Genomic DNA, 20,252 nt, shown 5'->3' with positions numbered 1-20,252 from the left:
CTCTCCATGAGTTCTGGGTAGAGGGACTTGAACGTTCATTAAAAGGGTGTCACAGAGCCACCCTCTCAAGTCCCCTGCTCTCACTTGCTCAGGTTGATGGAGCCAGACCAAATTTGTAGATAGAGAAGTACAGTTTTGTAACCACCTGAATAAAACAGCACAGTGTCTGCTCCCAGCTTGAAGCATTGTGGGCTGCAGCCCCCTGCTTTAGGATATTATTGAGCAGATCTACACCTGCACTGCCTTTGCTCATGGAAGGAGTGCACCTCCTCACTGATAACCTGACAGGTGCCACCTACCAGAGCATGCATCCCAGAACCCTGGAATGCATGGAATTAGATGAAACTGAACTGTAAAATCTGCTTAAGAGCACTACTATTGTACTCCAGGTGCTAAAAGAGGCTGTCCAAAGGGCCAGACCTGACCTAATCAGAAGCAAAAGTCCCCTGACTGGTTTCAGAGCGTGGACAGCCACATTCTCCATATCATCCAAATTGCTCTACACATCTTCTCCTGCAGATTTGTCACACCTGCAGATATTCAAGCAATATTCACAAGTGCTGTCAGTGTACATACTGCCACTAAGTGCACTCCACAGGCTTGTGAAGCTGCATCTTCCAAATCCTGAGAAACTATTGTAACCTGGAATGTAGCAGCAAAACAGACCATCCTCATGATGATTATTACAACCTTATTTCCATTGTCTTTTATTACAGACATCCTTTAATTTTTTTTAAGTTAAAATTATTAGCTTTGACATTTCCAAAAGATTGTGTCACTTTGTTTCTGCCAGAACTGCTCAGAAGAATAAATTCCCAGAAAATCTCCATTTTCCTAGAATAGGATTTCTCAGCTAATCACAAATTTACTGACATATTTTCCCACTCCTCATTGTCATGTCTTATCACGGATGAAAACTCAGTCCCTGAGCTTTGCTAAATGCTTTTCTCTCCATTCAGGGACACAGCTTGAACTTGTAAAATACATACAGCAGCAAATTATACTTAACTGCATTATTTTAGCCACCTATACTCTTGCATAGTTTTGTGTCCACCTGCTATGTCTCAGTTCCTGCCCCTTTCCCAGAGCTGCTTCAGATAATGCAGCGCTCTCCGTGTGCTGAGGAGTGTAGGTCAGGGTGGAAAGGGAGCAACATTCCCCCTTTCCCATTTTTCATTCTTTCGCCTCCCTGCAAACAAAACCACACGTGGACAACCACTGGTGAAGGAAAATTGGGTAGAAGGCCCTTGGGAAGAAGGCAGATATTTGGGAAGAGCGATGAGGATGTTTCAGCACCTTTGACACCATCTCTTATAATCAGACAGGTAGGGTCTGCTTTGATGGAGAAGGGAGAAGAGCACAACCTCTGTCCAAATCTCATTGATCCTTCACCATCTAGCAAAATAAAACAACACCATGCTAGGGGCTGGGTGTTGAGATATTTGTGTGCTTGGTATCAGAAAAGGTGAACATTCACCTCTATTTCAACAGGCAAAATAATTGGGGAAAAAAATAAAAAACTTGCCAAAAGTTAAAGGACAAAAGGCCCTACATTTCTTTTTGAATCTTCTGAAGTCCTGAGACTGCAGTAGACAACTATACAAGAAAAACCCCAGAAAACCAAAACCGAAAAAAAACCCCACCCAATAACAGCAACCAAACCAAACCATGTCCCAAGAACACCCCAACCAAAGCAGGAAAGAGGACTTTCAAAGTTAACATGACAATGTTCATGAATACACAAAATCAAAACAGTCCATACAGCGCCCAAATAAGAAAACTTTAAATTGAAAACAACCAGTGGCATAAAAAAGTTCATGACAGAGGTTACTGTTGTGCTGAACACCTACATATAGTCAAATACACGATAAAGCAAGAAATCCCCCCTCAGCCAGCACCAAACTGTAGAGAGAACTAATTATTAACATGCTTATGAAGTTAGGAAAGTACAGTTTAATTACAGATTTTTGTCAAACCTCTCAGGCGACACATCTTTCAATTTTGTTGCTTAGTTGCGCAATCCTAACTTTAATTAATATTTTTAGATGCCTTGTTAAATAAGAAATTGAAACACCACAAGTAAGAACAACTCTAAATGATACTGTTAACTATGCAGCAATTATTCTAATAGACACTGCTGCACATGTACCAACAATGTAAATCTTCCCAAAATTTGGGTAACAAAAGGAATGAAATAGAGTTGTTTGTGGTTGCTCCATCAGACATATGGCAGTCATTTGGGTTCAAGAAGGTACGAGAGGGGTGAGAACTTGGTTTGTGTTCAGATGTTAATGGGGGGGTTGTCATATTTTTTAGTTTGCAATGCCAAAGTAAGATACTACCCATATGAGATGAGATACTGACAGTTTTTCTAGTTCTTCACAAGGCTGATGTTGAGCTGGACTATCCCATCAAGAGTAAATACAATTAGACTTATTTCAAAGCCATCACTTCTGTCACTGTCACTTTTCTTCCATACTCAAATTAACAGTGCTGCAGACAAGAGGTGGTGTGCAAACACACACACACACACACACACACACACACACACACACACACATTCAACAGTCAAAGAAGTATGCAAAATCATGCTACAGCTGCTAAAAAAACCCAAAACCCAAATCCCCAAAAGCCCTCTGCCCATCAGAAAGAAAGGTCACTGTTATGAGCTTTTTCATAACTGACAACTCCTTGATTTCCAGTACTAAAAAAACCCATCCCCCACAAAAACAACAACACATGCAAACAATACCATATATTAATTTCAGTAGATTCCTAAATGCAATGGAAATGTTTTAGAGTTTACTACATGTAGATGTACAAATTTCATCCATGTGCTCTTTAAATTTTGAGTAACATGGAGATGAGGTTGAGATTGTTCAAATTACAGTGTAGCCATCAGGGTAAGATTAACCTTTCATTGAAAATAAACAGCCCTGACTTCATCTGCTATGCTTAAACAAACTGTAATGAACATTTGTAAACCTGCTGTGTGTCTGCCTTCAAAAAGTAGACTGCAAAATAGTGATATGTGAAGATCAAAAGTCTTTTAAATTGTGCCCAACCACAAACCAGTGAATATTTGGTAATAGCAACATGGCATGCAGATAGCATATCAGACTCTGCTTGTGTCCAGTTTAAAACAAGCCCTTTGATCAACAGAATTAACCCATTCAAAAAAAAAAAAAAAAAAAAGACCCCATATGGAGTCAACTGCTGATACTCATTACAGAAATCCTTGAGAATGGAGATTCTGTAACAAGCAGCACTCTGACAGAAAAAAAACCAGAATAAGTAAAATGCTTTTAGATTTTATTCTTTACTGCTATGACTGAAAAGGCTTAACCAAAAGGCAAAAATATATATTTTTTCCAATATGCAAGACACATCTTTGTATAAAAAATAATGCACAAACACTTGAATACACATAGATCCTTCCCTTTTCAAAACTCTGGGTTCTCTTCCCTCTCAGCAACCAGGTTCTGCCCCCGCCCCTTTTTCCTTTCGTGAAGTTCACTCCTCACCTTACAGTACTGCAACCAGAGGGAGACAGGGCAAGGAAAGACTTGGTAAACTTACTTCGTTCACCTATTGGCACAGCAGTTAAGTCACCTGACTTATTGAATCACAGAATTAAGTAGGCTGGAAAAGACTTCCTCCAGCTGCTGTTGTTCTTAGAGCAAAAAGGGACTTTAAGAAGTTGGATAGAGACCTTCAGTGAAAGATAGGTATAAATCTGAAGAAGTTTTTTTTTTTAAGCAAGACATAATACTTTAATTTTTCTATTTTAAGTACATGGGCAGTTTTAATCCTTAAGTAAGAGCTCTAGTTGGATTGCACATATACACAGCGTCTACACCCAAATTTTATACATTGATGCCTCTGTCATGGCATCTTTTTCTGATTTTCAGTTTCCTTGCCTTTCTTATGCTGCTATGTTTCTCCTCAGTTGTGATCTGGGCCAATTTTCCCCACAGTGTTTAGATACTTAAATACTCATGAAAGACTTTGAAAAACACTTTGATGATTAACATTGACAAATATCTACTTTCCTGTAAATATAACATCAGAATAGATAGGACATGCAGGGGCTTCTACCACAGCTTTCATTGCAAAAATGGTGGGCTCTTATGTGTGCTGTGGGCTGTGGTTGTTTTCTGCCACAAGTATTTCCTGAGCCCTTTAGACATGAATATGCCTTTTGTATTAGCCTATAGTCACTGCTTTGGAGTTACTTCTTTGTATACATCGTCTGAATTCCTTTCTGCAGTAGTGATTATTCTGAATCACAGCAGAGATTTGCTACATTAAAAAGACCTCCTGCTCATTCACAAAAAATGGGGAAGCTTTTATAAAAGTAATTGGTTTTCAACCCTCCTTTAATTAAAGAGAATAGTTGGGGGAAAAATCATGTCAGAAAGACATAGGAAATCAAAGACTTCACCAAAGAACTAAGTGTCCTAGAGAAAATGTAAAAGCATTTATTCAAATCATTGTAATGCAGGAGATATAAAAACTACTAAGAGAGAAGTCTGACATTGTGTGCACAGAATGAATAATTTTAAATAATTTTCATTTTTTTAAATTTTGCTTGGGTTTTTTTATAAGCAGAATGACATCCCAGTTACAGAACAATAACTGCTCAATTAATTTCAAGTTTCCATCCTTATACACAATGCATCTACTAAAGGAGAAAATCTCAAGATCTTAGAACTATCCATTGGAAATTTATCCCTTAACTTAAAATGTTGTTGGGAGCCAACGTTTTCTGTTCCTTGATCCCAGACTTCGAAGATGGCCCTTCTGCTGGTACACCAAATGCTCTACAAAAAATACAGACCACAGATACCAAAAAACTGGGGTGAACAATCATATTTGTAGTGAGATACAGCATAGCTCTCAAAGGGTAGTACTGAGGTATACTTGCATCACAATCCTAAATATTATCCTATTCATTTTACACAGAGTAAACCAACCTACCAACCCTCTCCAAAACTAAATTTTTCTTCAACTCTTGATATTGTTTTTAAGCAAACCACTTTTTCAGAGTTTGTTGTGCTTCCCTTGCACTGGCCACAGGATCTGTGTCCCAGCTTCTAAGCCAAGCACTGGAAATGGGGGGCAGCTACATCCCATGGTGTATGAGGGGTTCAGAGGCTAAATCCTGGTCCTGGGTGGCTCCTTTACTTTTTTCCTTCTTTTTAAAAAGTTCAAGGGCTAAGTCTATTTTGTGCTTCCTCATACTGGGCTGTCAGTGAGTAGAGCTAAACACAAAAATGTCTTAAGAATCATCACTTCTTTCATTTATGGAGGAAAAAATATAAGCAAAACACAAGGAGTGTTTTTCAAATTTTATTCCTAAACTTATAGACACATAATTGAGTAGAAATTAGATTTAAAAAGTTATTGGAACTTTCACTTACTTAAAGAGGACAGCAGTGCCTTGAATATTAGATTCTGCTCCTTTTATGTTTTATGTGCCTGGGGAATTTGAACCCTGTTACACATAATGCCTTTTCAAATGCTGCTTTATGCCTAAGTGGAGATTAGGAAGCTTAACTCTAAATAGCATTTGTTTTCCAACATTTGGGTTTCAATTATGATTATTTTTTTTAAAAAATAATTAAATATGCACGCCATGATTTATAATTATTACTATGAAGATCACCTCAGCAGAGGGCTGAATCATTGTTTTGATGCAATTAACTCCAGACTGAGGTACACTAGCAGGCCAGTCTGAGGTATCTCCAAACTCCCAGGCCTGCATCCTTCACCTCTAACACATAATGAAAAAAGAAAAAAACCCTAAATATTTCAGCTAGTTTGCATAGTTTATAATTGTGCAAAAACCAGCACAAGTGCACAAGTAGTGATTCCTTTCTCTAAAGTATATTTCCTGAAAAGCACATAGAAATATGAAAACTTACATATTTTAAAGTCTGGTAGGAATTCAGGTAAAATAAGGCATATTTATATTTTCCTCCTCTTCTGGTCTTCTGATTAAAACAATCAGGCTGTCTGGGTACCTTGTGCAAGTCCCCCACAAACACATTAAACCCAGGACCTCAAAGAGCATTTATTAAAATCTTATTAGGATTAGCCTTATTAAGGCCAAGGATTGGCCTTTCTGAAAATGTGATACACATTTTCTTTTTTATTTCACTGCAGATATAACTTACCAGGAAAAGGCTTGGCAATGATGAGAGATCCTGGGAGAATTTTCAAGAGCAAATCATGATGATTACTACAAGCGCTGGCTTCATGATTGCAGGAAAACTTTGAGAGCCTCCTTTTTACCAACTTGGTGCTTTATGTTCTAAACTGTACAGGATTTTTTTCTATTCCATTTTAGTGTATTAAATATTCTGTGTGTGTGCACAGCAGATAACACAATTGTACACTTCAGCTAACCTGCTTCTTATAAAAAAGCTGAAGCAAACGTAGATCATCCCTTTCAAATAAACCATGGAAATTTTCTTTTCTAGACCACCTAGAAAGAGAACCATTAGCATCAGAACAGTCCAGCTCTGTTTACCTAACAACGAGATGGCAAAAACCTTTCAACTGGTCGTGCATCCAATACCTGTTCTCCTCCCACTTTTACTACTGAAAATTAACATCAGGGCTGCGGAACCATAAACATATTCTGGAAAGCTTAAAATATCAGACATTGTTCATAACCCTCTCAACACTTTTTCTTTGTATCCCACTCTGCACCTTGTGAGGCTGAGAGCTGAACTCAAAATGTTTGTTCAGTTAAGGCAAAAAGCCAGAAACCTCATTGCTTGGGATTTGGTTCATGTACACCCAATCAACACAATGATTTTGTCGAACACTAATTGCTAGACAAGCACCCTTTTTTGTAGTCATGGGCCATACTAGTATCCCAAAGTAATAAAACAAACAATAAATAAACATTTAAGAAACAGTTTGGTGCAATACACAGAGATCAAAAGCAGATGTAGGAAATACGGAGGATAATCTCCAAATTTAAGTTCACTTGTGGATAGTGCTGAGCTTCTTAAGAACTACAGGTATGAAATATTTCAATAGATGAAATGACACTACTGCTGTCCAAATTGCACTCTGATATCCTTGAGCAAATAAACATCCATTCACTTTTCATGACACAAGGCTTTATAGCAAAGGAGGAAATGGAACTTCTGTCCATGGCTGCTAAGTTTCCAAAGTACTTCTGCATGAGTACTACATGTATATATATATGTATGTATATATACACACATATATAAACACATGCACACATATAAAAATTTATTGCTGCAGTAACAGCTAAACTTATATTGCACAGTGACAAAAATTTTGCTTGGCTCATAAAGCACTGCAAAAACTACAGAGGTGCCCATCACTGCCTAATTAGCTACAAGAAGCGATGAATTCTAAATTACTTTATCAAAACAACCATACTGTAATTTGTCTGTACTCCCTAAGTGTGGCACTATGTCACAACTGTCTGCATGAATAGATTATTATTTTTTTTTACATAAATACAAATGTCAGTAAAGAAAAAAGACTAATGATTACATTTTCACCTTTTTCAATGTCACATTACAAAGTTTTAGTGGAACAGAGCAGCTGTGTTTGCACCTGCACTTAATGAGGTAATAGTGATTATATCACAGTGTGTAAAAGTGTGGCCATTGCTACTTACCAGATAAAGAAATGTTCAGATCGCACCATGGAATGATACCAAATCACCTCTCAAGTCAATCTTTGTGTACAAGGCATCAAGTTTTCTTTTGATTTTTAAGAGCAAGATGTTGTGTATTTGTAAAAGACATTTTGCACATATATATTTGCATATTATAATAACGCATACTGCAAGGAAAACTGTATCTGCAACTGGTAACATATAGTATGACTGAAATAAGGAAAAACTTACCTATTTGAAAAAAGAACACTTGACAAGCAACACTGTCAAGCTACTTTTGCATCAGTAAGTACTGGAGTTTCCACCAGTTTGCCTCAAACTAGAGTGTCCCCACAAAGCTAGTACCTGGAAGTGACACAGGGCTGATATCAGCTTCACTTACTTTCTATCACCTACAACTTTAGGAGTCACATTTTCAATTTTATATTCACATCCTTAGACCATCTAAGAGGTCAGACAGTTCTGCACTGTGAAGCCCCTGATGAAAACGAGATGTATCATCAAAAGTTAATATCACACCTCTGATTATGGACATACCATGGACAACATATAAGTATGGAAAATGTAATACTGGAATATTACTGGGGAGAAAACTGCTTAGAAATCTAATTAAAGACAAATTGTAGAATGCTACTTAGAAAATGTTACACTCTCTGTACAGTGTGGAAACTCCTGTTTTCCTTAACAAAACAAATTAAGAGTGGCTTCTCAATCATAATAACAAATAATGTTGTTAATCCTGCCAAATTTTAAATGAAGAAAGAGTAAGTGTAAACTATAAAGGACTATCAGCAAAAGAAAATCAGCAAACCTAGAGCAAAACCCCCTTCTACCACTAGCTCAGCAAGAGAGGCCAGCCTAGGAGACTGATTTTCTCCTGGCTTCCAGAGGAGTAGGAATTCACATTATTTGGCTTCTTAGTACAGAGTTTTAAATCAGAGATTCATGTTAAAAATTACTCTAGCTGTACATTTGTTTTCTGAGAGGTACTAGGAGATAATCTACAATTCTGACAAAAGGTGGTTGGTATCCAAGAACCTTCCCAGACACACTGACATCTGTTTGCTGCTTCACAGGACAGAGTTCACACATAAAAACTGAACAACTTGATTTATTTAAAATTCACCTCAAAATGCATTGTGTTTAGTTTCTTTTTTAAAATGAACATTCAAAGCATCAAAATATTACTAATTTTAAAAGAACCTTTGTTAAGAATAAGGTAATTTACATACTGTAGATTGTGGCTGTGAGGGGACAGAAACAACCGATGGTAGATTAGGCACAGTACGAAGGCCAATATGCCAGAAAACAATGCAGCTTTATGCTCAACTTTTAAATGATCTGGACAAAATAAAACAATTGGGCAGGAAAATTAAACCAATCACTTACTTGAGGACATTTGTATGAAACAAAAGTGTTAGTAAGTTTTCTATCTAGACCTAACTCATTCACACATTTAAAGAATTCTATCTTCTTTCAAATAACAAAAAAATGTTTCTAAACCAAGGCAGATTATTATTTGGAACTGGCATAGTAAAATAAAAGATCACAGTATGCAGAGCTTAAAATCCTGTACCAGGAAAGAGCAACAAGTGGTTTACAAGGGGATCATTTAGGTATATTATCTAATTTTTAAAAACAGAGATATAAAATATCAGTTGCATAGGGATTTAAATATAAGGCCAAGCAGGAGATTAAAGTAAAATAGAGCTCATAAGAAGGGCACTATGGTGTTAAAACATAGTATTTCCATTTGAATTAACATCTAATTCAAAATCACAGTATTTTGCTAGTACTACAAAAAGTGAATGTCAAATTGTCCCATTAATCTTGAACTGAAAACTGACATTAGAACTTCTAAACAGTACAAAACTAAAGCTCATTGTCGAAACCTGATCAGTGTGTTAGCACAACAGTGCTTGGTACGTACCTGATTTATATACTCTACCTTCTGTAAATAATATAAAGGTTATTTCTTGTTAATAAGTGTGAGATCACAATATTACTGCATGCCATCAGTGGTTTGCAGGCTTACTTGACATTTAATTATTCAGTCTTTGAAAGTGTAAGATCCTACCCTGCAGAATCTTCACCCATTGAACACAGAACACTGTCATCAATAAAATACAATAGAAGTTCCACCACTAACAACTAACATATAAGCCAGGATTTTAGGTCTAAACCCAGACCAGTTCATTATTATTAACTCACAGCAATTTTTTGTTAGGAAGGTAACCTGTAGACTTCCAAATAATCTTGTGTGTATTAAATATAAACAAGTTTGTAACTAACGGTTGTCTCTTGGCATTTCAAGTAGATTATTCAATTGTGAAAGTATTTCTGCAAAATCAATTTTGAGTTGTTAAAATGAAGTTCAAATATTAATTTCCGTAGCTATATGTAGCTTAATTAACCTAAAATTGTAAGGAATAGTAGTGTAAGGAAAAAAGAATTCTCCAGATGAATTAGGCATTAAGGTACACTAACTGGGAATACCTGAACCAACATTGTAACTGAAAAAGTGCATAAACACAGTAATACTACAAATGTGTTAACTACAGAACAAAAGGCTTTCTGAAAGCTAAGTGATATTATTTTACAAGTTATTTACAGTGATTTTTCCAGATACCACAGCGCAAATTCATGATCTTAAAGTTCCTTTGATATATTCTAAGTGTCCTTTGGCTTCTGTCCTATTCAGTGAGGAACTGATCCCCACCCAGGAGAATCAGATACTGTACAGCCAAACATCACTGCCACTGTGGTTCTGTGATTCTTCAAAATTCACTTTGTTCCTTGAAGACAAGGCAGTGTTTTCACTTCATGCTTTTTGTGGGTGTATCGGACTCTGTAGACTGTCTGCCATCAGTCCACGCCTCCCGCGTGCTCTTCAGGGCCAGCGTTTTCTGCTGGTCCACCACAACGTAATCAACCCTCTCGTCTGCCACGCTGCTTCCCGAGCCACTGCTCTTTTTCTAGGAACAGTGAGAAACAAGTTCAAGCAAATTGACAACAGAAAAGCAAGGAGGTGTCCCAAACAGATACAGAACATGCACCAGTTTCTCTGAAAGGTCCAACACTGTCTCTTAACTGATCATTTGAGAAATTACTATTAAGATGATCTTGCTGAAGGCAATTTTGAATTCCTGATGGCAGAACTGCAAGAGCTGAACATCTGCTTACCTTACGAGGTGGGGTAGACTTTCCTGAATCTAGATCCAGATCTAAATATTCCACTTGTTTATCTCCTTTAGGTTTTACCATAGGGCTGCTTCCTCCATCAAGGCTGTTGCTTCCAAACAAATTCTGAAATCAAAATATAAACAACCTTAGCTACAAATGTATAAACTAGTGGTCCACATTATCAAATATGGATACTCTAAACTGTCAAAATGTAAAAAGTTAAGGAAATGACTGAGACTCTTGCAATCACTTAAATCATGCAAATTTCTTTGACCCTGTATGGCAAGGGGATTCTATGTCAAAACTGGGACAGAGTCAAAAGCCAATGGGAGGAAAAACCCAAAAACCACCCCCCTTAAATTTAAGTTTGCAACCAAACCCATCCATGCCTTCCACTTATCATGAAATTATCGTGCATTCCTTCATATCATGAAATAAGAATAGAGTGTTTTGTTCTTTTTAAATGTAGTTGTATCTCAAATTTAGCATTTCTTAAGCAAAACATATTTATTTTCTTAAAGTGTTGTTAAATACCTACAATAATTTCTGCTTTACAGTAGTGGCAAAGCTAAAAATTAAACTTTTACATTTCATTCAAAAGTCATCATGATTGAGCTGAAAATCAAAGAATATTGTTCCATTGACAAGATCAAAAAATTAAAATGTTTGGAAAATATGTGTAGGGCTGCCTGAAGTTGTAATTTATATATCTAAATTTCAATTAGCCCAGACTTTTACAACCTCACCTCCTCTGTCCTCTCCCAGCCTGATCCCTCCCTCTTAACAGGTGTTATAGGAACAGTACAATAGAAGGACTCTTCTCTAAAAGATAAAGAAAAAACAGGAAGACAGAGGGCAGCAGTCAGCAAAAAAATGAAGAGGAAAGCAGAAGGAAAGACAGAAGGGTAAGGCTGAGAGCAACTTGAAAGAAAAAGCAGAATATTGCTGATTTTATTAAATAAAACAGAAGTATAACATGTCTAAAAAAGATGCTTCAAAGCTAATGACAGAAAAAGATGAAGAAATACAGACTCCTTGCTAAGATAGAGTTGGAACAAGTAAAAATCCTCAAAAAGTCAGATTTTCAAACAAAGGCTGTGAGATATCTAGACATTTTCAGGTTCTTCAGGAAATAAAATATTTTATGGGCTAAAGCCAAATGGGCAGGGCCTTTTAAATTGAAGTTATCCATTATATCTCTATTGTCCAACTCATTTAATATTAAGTGGTAACAAGGACAAACAACTGATATGAAATTCATTTTTGTTGCTCAAATTCTCTGAACAAATTAATGCGTATTAAACATACAAAAATCAGATTCTGTATCAATGTTTCCAGCATAAATTAAAAAAAGCTGTTACTCTTTAAACAAATAAATAATCTGTTATTTCAAACAAACTAGGCAGGCAGAACATATGCATTAGGAAACAGAAACTTTAAAAACACGCAAATGAAACAGAAAGGAAATCTGTAGAATCACCTTAAAATAGTACCAGTGCAAGCCAACAGAAGATATTAATGAGCTGGGGCACTAATTGTACCATCTTGGTATGGAAGTTAAGTCCCTGGAAAACCTTAAGAATCAACAGAAATGTCTGGGCTGAACTGTGATTCCATGCAGGGAAAACCATGGACATGGGTGGAGCTAATCCCTGGTGTAAAATGGGACTGTTTCTTGCACTTGTGAAATGGGACATCACCTATTACTTACCAATGGCCCTTGCAGGAGAGGGACTAAGATTTAACACCAGCAGTTCCGCTGTGCTTGGTGCCTTTCTCCTGGGGAAGCACAACAGGCATGGCACAAGGCACAGCTTGGGGCACTCTACAGGCTCTGGAACCTCCACCCCACCAGCTCCTGCGGGGAATGGCATAAGGGGGACCTGGGATGCAGCATCCAGAGGCAGCAGTGGTGAGCTGGGGCATGGACACTGGAGGAGACTGGGAGGGGATCCAGAGCAGCAGGGGACAGGGAAGCAAACAGTGTTGAGAGGAGAGTCCAGGGGCAGTGAGATGGGCCAGCACATGCCATATAAGAAGGCAGACACACAAACAGAACAAAAGCAAGGTGCTAGACAGGCCCTCCCCAAGGAAGGTCTTACATAAATGATATAAAGATGAAAAATGCTGTTATATTCCCTACTAAGAACACAAACATGTGTGTGCACTAAACTGACTGGATGGGGCTTTGAATGACCCCATCTAGTGGAGTGTCCCTGCCCATGGCGTTGAAGGTTGGAACAAGATGATTTTTAAGGTCCTTTCCAATACAAACCATTCCATTATTCTATACTGGACAAAAAGCTGAGCTCAAGATACATGTTTCCTCCAGTGTTTTATGAATATTCTAAACCGCGTTTTAGTTTAGGCTTAGGTCTACTGCTATTGTCTTCCTTAAAACTACTGCTAATGGATCTTCTTTCTCTCCTTCCCCTCATCAGAGAAAAACCCCAGTGTGCATCATTAACTTTTCCTAAGTAGCTACACTCCATGCAGAGTATCTGAAGCTTCATTATCTGAGCTCTTTCTTCATTAACTCTCCCAAAGAGGAAAAAATATAGACACTCAATACACAAAGACTCCTTCTATCCTCTTCTTTGAAAGAAGCCTAATAAAATACACATGGTTCGGAACATATATAGAATGTATGCAACAAGTATCAATCCCTTTTCCCCCTATTCCTTCTACATTTCCTGGAAGATGTCCTTTTAGTACAGCTGTTTTTTAAGCATGTCTCAAACATCCTAGAACAGTTTATTTCCCTTGATGTCATAATACTGAACTGGTGCACAGCCGAAGGACAAGCAATTACAAAAAGGGGACAGATTCTAGGAAAGAGGTAGAAAAAAAGTCATGTATTGAACTGTTTTATATAACAGATATGCATATCAACCATTTTCTTTATGCTCTTAACTTCTTCAGTGAAATCCTACCAAAATTACAGCTTTGCTATGGAGATTTTTTTATCATTCTGTTGATCTAGACGTATAAAGGGAGTGATGTTGAGTGAAGGATCTGTGTTTGCATGATTTAAAAGTAAGGACTGCACAGGAAGAGAGTAGTTAAGATGTAGATTTTACATACTGGGTCTTCAGTGGACTGATTTGGGTTCATGGATACATAATTCTCTTCACTGTCGTGCGAGTCACTGCTGGAAGTTGTGCTATGAACTGAATCCGGTCTGGGAGACACGGGAAACCTGGAGGAGCTAATTACCAGGAATTATTTTACAAACAATACATCTCAAATAGCTTAAACCTCCTGGTAAACAATAAAAATAAGCATATTAGAGCTGACATTTTCATTCAAGTTTACTAGAGTGTCACATTTTTTGGTTATACACAGTCCCTTATATTTAATATCACAAAACAAAATTTCACATGGACACACTTTATTTCAATGCACAGATACACACACAGACTCACACTCTTCCAAAGGAAACTTCAAGCTACAAACAGTCTAAAAATATGATACAGATGTACACACATTTATTAACACTCTAGCCAGCAAAAATGATTAATCTGAATGAAGAAAAGCCAAGAAACTTACTCTCTTGCAAAGCTTCTGGTGATAGGAGATCTAACTGGAGCTTGTAATTCTTCCCATTCAGGCAGAGGTTTTATTTCTAGTGGAGCTGGTTTTGCTAAGTAAGAAACAGACAATTTTAAAGCACAGAACATTTCTAAACTTAAATTTAATATCTTTTCATGGCCTAAATACAGAAAAACACTATCTTTCAAATAGTAAATAGTAGTAAGGAAAGGGAGACACTTCCATTTTCAGAAAGACATGATGTATTAACTTCTGTTTTTAATCTTTTCAGTCAATGAGAAGAAACATCAATTAAAAAAATTAAAATATAAAATTTAAAAAGCCCACTGCAATTTCCAAATTTTGCAGCATATACTTGTAGGTACTAATTCTGTTTTGAAAAGAGATTCTGAATGTGGCAGCATCATGTTCTGTCCTCATTCTGCTGTGATGACTTGTTGAGCTGGCAAGCTCCAGGGCAGAGCTGATAGGCTGTTTCAGCAGAGCCAACTCTGAGGACTTTTCTTGGCTCAGGGTCAGTTGTTAATACACAAACTCTGCCCTCGCTGTGTACATGTGCCCTTACTGGTGAGGTTTCACAGCTCCACAGGTGGGCAGAACCTGCAGTTAAGACTAAGTCTGCAAAAATGAGAAATGAGCCAACAGCAGGAAAAGCCTGGCTCACTTTGGTGCTCATCCACAGTCAAGCCAAGCAATGTGCCACTCGTGACAGCTAACACTATTCCCCAAAAAAGTGACATTTTTAAATTCCATTTTCAGAACAGAAACATCAGTAGGCTATTAGCAAGAAAGCCATTATCCCTCCCTCCAGCTTATGTGTCTCATCCCTCCTAAGCATTAGAAAAAAAGTAAAGTATAAAAAAACTTGTGGAAAAAAAAGTCAAACTGCTGTCAACTTTATCCTCCCTAAAACTGTTTTTAGAAAACAAAATGCAATGTCATCATAAAAACAGCCCTTTTTCTCCTTGTGCCCCTCCCACCATTAGTTTTCTGCCTCTTGGCAGATTCATTAAGATCAAGTGTCAGGTGTGTAGTGACAGAACTGAATGTGACATAGGCAAATGATACTAAAGCACAACTGAAACAAAAACTGATCAGCCTGGCTCAAGTCCTCTGTAAAGGTCTGAGTCTACCTGGCAGGAATAAACAGTGGGCAAGCAGCAACTGCTGCAGCAGAGACAGGGCCAAGACTTCATCCGAAGCCCATCAAGAAGAGCAGAAGTATTTAATCCAGCTGCAATGGATTTTAAAACCCAAAGGTAATCAGTGACATTTCTCTGAGGTTTTTAATGTTGTTCATTATTTTCTCTACTTCTTGTGACTATGTAAGGCACCAACACAGCGTCTTCAATAAAGCCCATGAAATTAACTGCAATCCTCTTTAAGGTGCATAAATAGATGTCTGTACTAGTGTATGATCAGAGGATCAACATTTTCTTCATTTCAGGAGACCTAAGTGAACTGTGATTTCAGGTTCTTGCCCAACAAAAGTTTCAAAAATCTTACAAGTTACTATGTAAAATTTACAAGTTATTATATACTTGCTTCTAAATCAACAGACAAAAGTCAATCCAAAATATGAATAGCTACAACTTAAGAGATCAGAACGTTCATGTTAATATCAAAGAAATGTTTCCATGCTCTGTTCAAGCCAGAAAGTCTTTAATTCCTTATACAGGAAACTGGTTGCTTGGCACAGAAAATGCATCCATGACCTTAGACTACAGCAGAAGAGAATATGCTAAAGTTATTCTAAAATAACAGTTTTCTAAAGTTTTGCTTCATTTATTTTTATAAAGCTCCATATACATATAGTGCTAAAGTACATACCCTTTCTTCTTGTAGTAAAGTCACCTATGGTTTGTGAATCAGTTCGCTCTAAACCATGTGGTTTAGGTCTTAAAATTTTAGGACTTTGACCTAATTGGCAAAAAGAAGACTCTCTTAATAATATTCTATTTGTAAGTGGAAAACTGGAATTTTGTAAATAAACATCACAACCCCCTGCAGAAAGGTTAATGCCACAAGCATAAGCAAGCCGCTGAAGATTTTACAGTCTAGCTGGGGCTCACACTAAGGGCTTAAGCACCAAACCAGAAACAAAGAAAACACTGCATGCAAGAAATAAATATATCAGAGACAAGCGTAAAAAGTGTACAAAAAGGCTAAAAAGTGCATCAACAAATATTGTAACTGATCATTACTACCAACTGGTTTCATTAAAAAAAAATAAAAATACATATTTGACACATTTTAGCATGAAAGGAGAACAGTTACATTTCAGATACAAACTGAAATATCCACAGAGATACAAATCCTTCTTAGTCACAAAATTACTCTGGAAATAATGACTCTTAGGAGTCTCCAATCAGGTGCTGCTCTTGGGAGGTCTTCTAACACTGTATCTCCCACTTGAGATGCCCCAAGAATCTTTTTTAATAGTGTATTTGTTAAACTTGTTCCCCAGAGGTCTCCATCTGTCTGTACCAAACTCCACCACTCTGACCCTGCAGACATAGTAGAATTTTCTTCCCAAATTTCCAGCCTGCATACTACCCCCCAGCAAGGCAAAACCCGACCTCCACCAGAAATTACCCTGGCATGAAAATACCAATCAACTCCCTACAGACAGGAATGCAAATCCCCTCCCAACAAGGACGTTCATTAGCCAACTTGACCAAACTCTGCAAGTATTTCAGGTCACACCATCTATTTTAAACATTTTAATATTTAGTTAAATATTTTAATATTTATTTAAATATTATTTATTTAATACTTATTATATTAAAATTTATTTAAATATTTAAATATTTTAAATATGATAAATAATATGTAATAGCCCTAAGATTTCAGTAAAGTCTATCTGACAAAGTGTTAATATTAAAAAAGGCAAGTGCCTTCAAGTGGTACACCAAGAAGCCATAAGAATACACCAAATGAAAAAATTAAGTCTGATTATTTTAGAAAGCTGCCCTACAGCACAAAATGGAAAAGGACTGGTACAGACTCACATGTGGGCTGGTACTCCCAGCAATGATTGAGTATGCTTTGTAAGAAATAAACTTGGCAACAAACACCAGAAGTTTGCAAATCTCTACCCCAAGGGTTTTGCATATGAAATGCTCTGTTACTGTTATCACTGAAGTATTGGGAATAATCAAGTAACAACAAGACAGGTAAACACAGAGGTTTTATCTTTACTTCTACACAGTGCTTCTGAGAGACCACAAAGGTAAGATAAAATTTATTTATTCATTAGTAGTGCTCCATAGCAACTTCCTTAAAAAGAAAAGGACATGAAATTTTTTTTACACAGACAGTTCTTTTCCAATTTCAAAATCAGATGCTCCCTTAAATGGCCCAATGTGCTGATGAAACGGGTGAACAGTTGGGCAACGCTGACCAAAGACACAGATTGTGATGTGGAACATGAAGTATTTCTGACTAGAGCCAAGTCAAAAGCACGAGCCAACATGTTGGTGTACTCAATTCTGAGCTGATCCAATATTCTGACTTAAGAATATTGCCTATAACTCTGTGATAAAAGCCTTCCTGTTTAAAAAGACCACAGTCTTAAAATTGATAGAACAAATGTAGAAGTTAAAATCCAAACACTTTTTATTAATTACAATTCGATGCTGAATATCATTACCTGATCATAATAACTTTGTATTTCGCAGTTTGATAATCTGATTTAAAAGAAATCTGGCCCAATACAACTCAAGTTAATATGCACTGACATAGGAGCACAAATCATAAGCACAGTGAGAAAACTAGCAGAGGTAACAGAGTTAATGAAATTATTTAAGCAGTGTGCCCTTAATAACCTCTGCTCTTATAACCAAACAGACTAAAGTGCCTGAAACCTATAATACAGAGATAAGCTCAAGGAACTCAGGGCTGTGACTCATTATTTCTCCTTCTGTTAATGATGCTACGTGGTCTAGTGCAGCCAACCTTCCTGAACTGGGATTAGCCCCATTTGGAAAATGTGAGTATTATGTAACTACCTGCTTCACACTTAATTTAGCATTACCAACCACTCTGAGATTTTCAGAAGAGGTATATATATAAGTACAGATCCCTTTAATACTTCTACATCAGACAAGAACTTAATACAAAACTTACTGAGCTTTCATCTTTTGTTGCTGGAAGACTGTTCAACCTCAATAAATTTGGTGGCAAAACAGCTTGCTGCTACCAACCAGCCAGGATAATGCAATTCCTCGAGTTTAATGTGTCACAGAGAATTAAAATATTTGTACAGTGTTTTCTTTTTCCTCCCTACAAAACGAAAAACCCAAAGGCCTAATCTCTGTTGAGGACCTTATACTGTTCAAAATAGGCACTGGACACCAGGCAAAGGAAAACAGGAAGAGTGGGATCAAAATCACAAATCTGAGGTTACGTATTTGTGTAACTGCAGAATTCTTTCACCCTCTTTTTGCGCATTTAAGAAGATCACGTGACATGAGCCAGGGCACTGAAAGCCCTTAATAATATCCCTTACTGCCTTCAAAAGACAATTTTCCCCAGGAGCACATCCCTATACCTCTGAAAAGCAACAAACTGATTAAAATATGGAGGGGAAATGTGCTTCCCATCTGTACAGCAGGCTGTTCTATCCACAAATACCCCCTAAAGTGTCACAGGGCTGTTCTTCAAATCAGTGTTGTGACAGTAGGGCTCTATGGAGAGCCTGGCTCCATACAGCATTCTAACACCAGCAATACTGAAGAACATATTTTCTGTGGTTCCTACAGGCCCACATTTACCTCTTCTCAGGAAAGATAATACTTTTAACTTACACACCTATTCTAGGAAATATAAATCTGGGTAAAGGGGAAAAAAAGTTTCATTTGTGCAATTTTATTTTTTTTCTAACTGAAAAGGAAATAAATGAAACAATAATAAATAAATAAATGGAAACACCACGGGATGCAAACCTACACAGGAAAAACAAACAAAAACCCAAATAAATTATGTCAAGTGAAACCAACCAAACAAGAATTGAAAATCAGATATTTTCACTCTTTAGTCAAGTCACCACCTGTGAAATGCAAAATGCTACAGCCAGTAGACAGAAGCTCAGCCTCTGCACGTTTTATCAGACTGTAGAAGGGCACTCTGAGCTGAAAAATCACTAATGAAATCTATTTTTCTAACAAATGGCTGCTTGTTGTACAAACTGCCAGGCAGAGCAGGCGATTATGGCTGCGGCATTGGAGCGCACTCAGATGCACAAATTCTGCTCCTGGCATTTGGGGCACGTCAATGCTGCCTTTGTCTGCAAAGTCACCAGGAGAAGAGTCCGTTTCACATGTTTGAGTTTGCTTCAAATGGTTTAAACTGAAAAACTTTTTGTTTTTGCATCGGCTCTTGTTGTTTTCCATAGAACACTTGGAATATAATATTGGGGGCGGGAGGGGGGGGGGAGTTGTCCCACTGCAGTAAATTCCTGCATCAGTGTAGGTGGATCCTCATGGATCCTCGTGTTTTTGCTTTTGAGAACATAATGCTGAAGAGATTCATTTGTTCTCAGACTATTGCCTTGAAACACCAGAACTAAGCATGATTTATGTTAAGAATACTTCTTTCCTGACTGGATGCTTGCTCTATGGCTTGCTGGCAAGAGATTTCATGTCAGGAAATTGCAAACATCCTCACAAGAGAGGCCAACTCTTCTATTTAAATACCAGCTATTTAGGGCTTAAAATTTTAAGGTAAATATACTAATGTGACATAAAATTTGAGAAATGCACAATCTGATAATGCTGTTTCCTGGCCAATGGGACTAATCCTCATGAGACAAGGAGATCAGATGTAGGAATGCTAGAGCAGTCCTGTG

General features: G+C 37.3%; 1 protein-coding gene across 9 annotated transcripts in view; it reads right to left on the bottom strand.

The window, feature by feature from the left end:
- Window positions 1-8,762: 8,762 nt before the first annotated feature.
- GAB1 (GRB2 associated binding protein 1) overlaps window positions 8,763-20,252 on the bottom strand; it is a 105,806-nt gene continuing 94,316 nt past the window's right edge. For 4 of the 9 annotated variants that reach the window (XM_058837395.1, XM_058837392.1, XM_058837390.1 and 1 more), the window contains 5 exons: window positions 16,235-16,324; window positions 14,402-14,495; window positions 13,937-14,060; window positions 10,853-10,975; window positions 8,763-10,644 (listed from right to left, as the gene is read on the bottom strand). In XM_058837395.1, the coding sequence (XP_058693378.1) occupies window positions 10,486-10,644; window positions 10,853-10,975; window positions 13,937-14,060; window positions 14,402-14,495; window positions 16,235-16,324 (590 nt within the window). In that variant the 3' untranslated portion in view covers window positions 8,763-10,485. Of the gene's footprint in view, window positions 10,645-10,852; window positions 10,976-11,598; window positions 11,675-13,936; window positions 14,061-14,401; window positions 14,496-16,234; window positions 16,325-20,252 lie in introns of those variants that run through there. The other 5 variants (XM_058837397.1, XM_058837391.1, XM_058837389.1 and 2 more) reach the window with 4 other exon arrangements.

The sequence above is a fragment of the Poecile atricapillus genome, chromosome 4 (genome assembly GCF_030490865.1).
Source record: "Poecile atricapillus isolate bPoeAtr1 chromosome 4, bPoeAtr1.hap1, whole genome shotgun sequence".
NCBI classification, from domain to species: Eukaryota; Metazoa; Chordata; class Aves; order Passeriformes; family Paridae; genus Poecile; species Poecile atricapillus.
The sequence above is the reverse complement of the archived record's forward strand: the minus strand, read 5'-3'. Positions and strand labels throughout refer to the sequence as shown.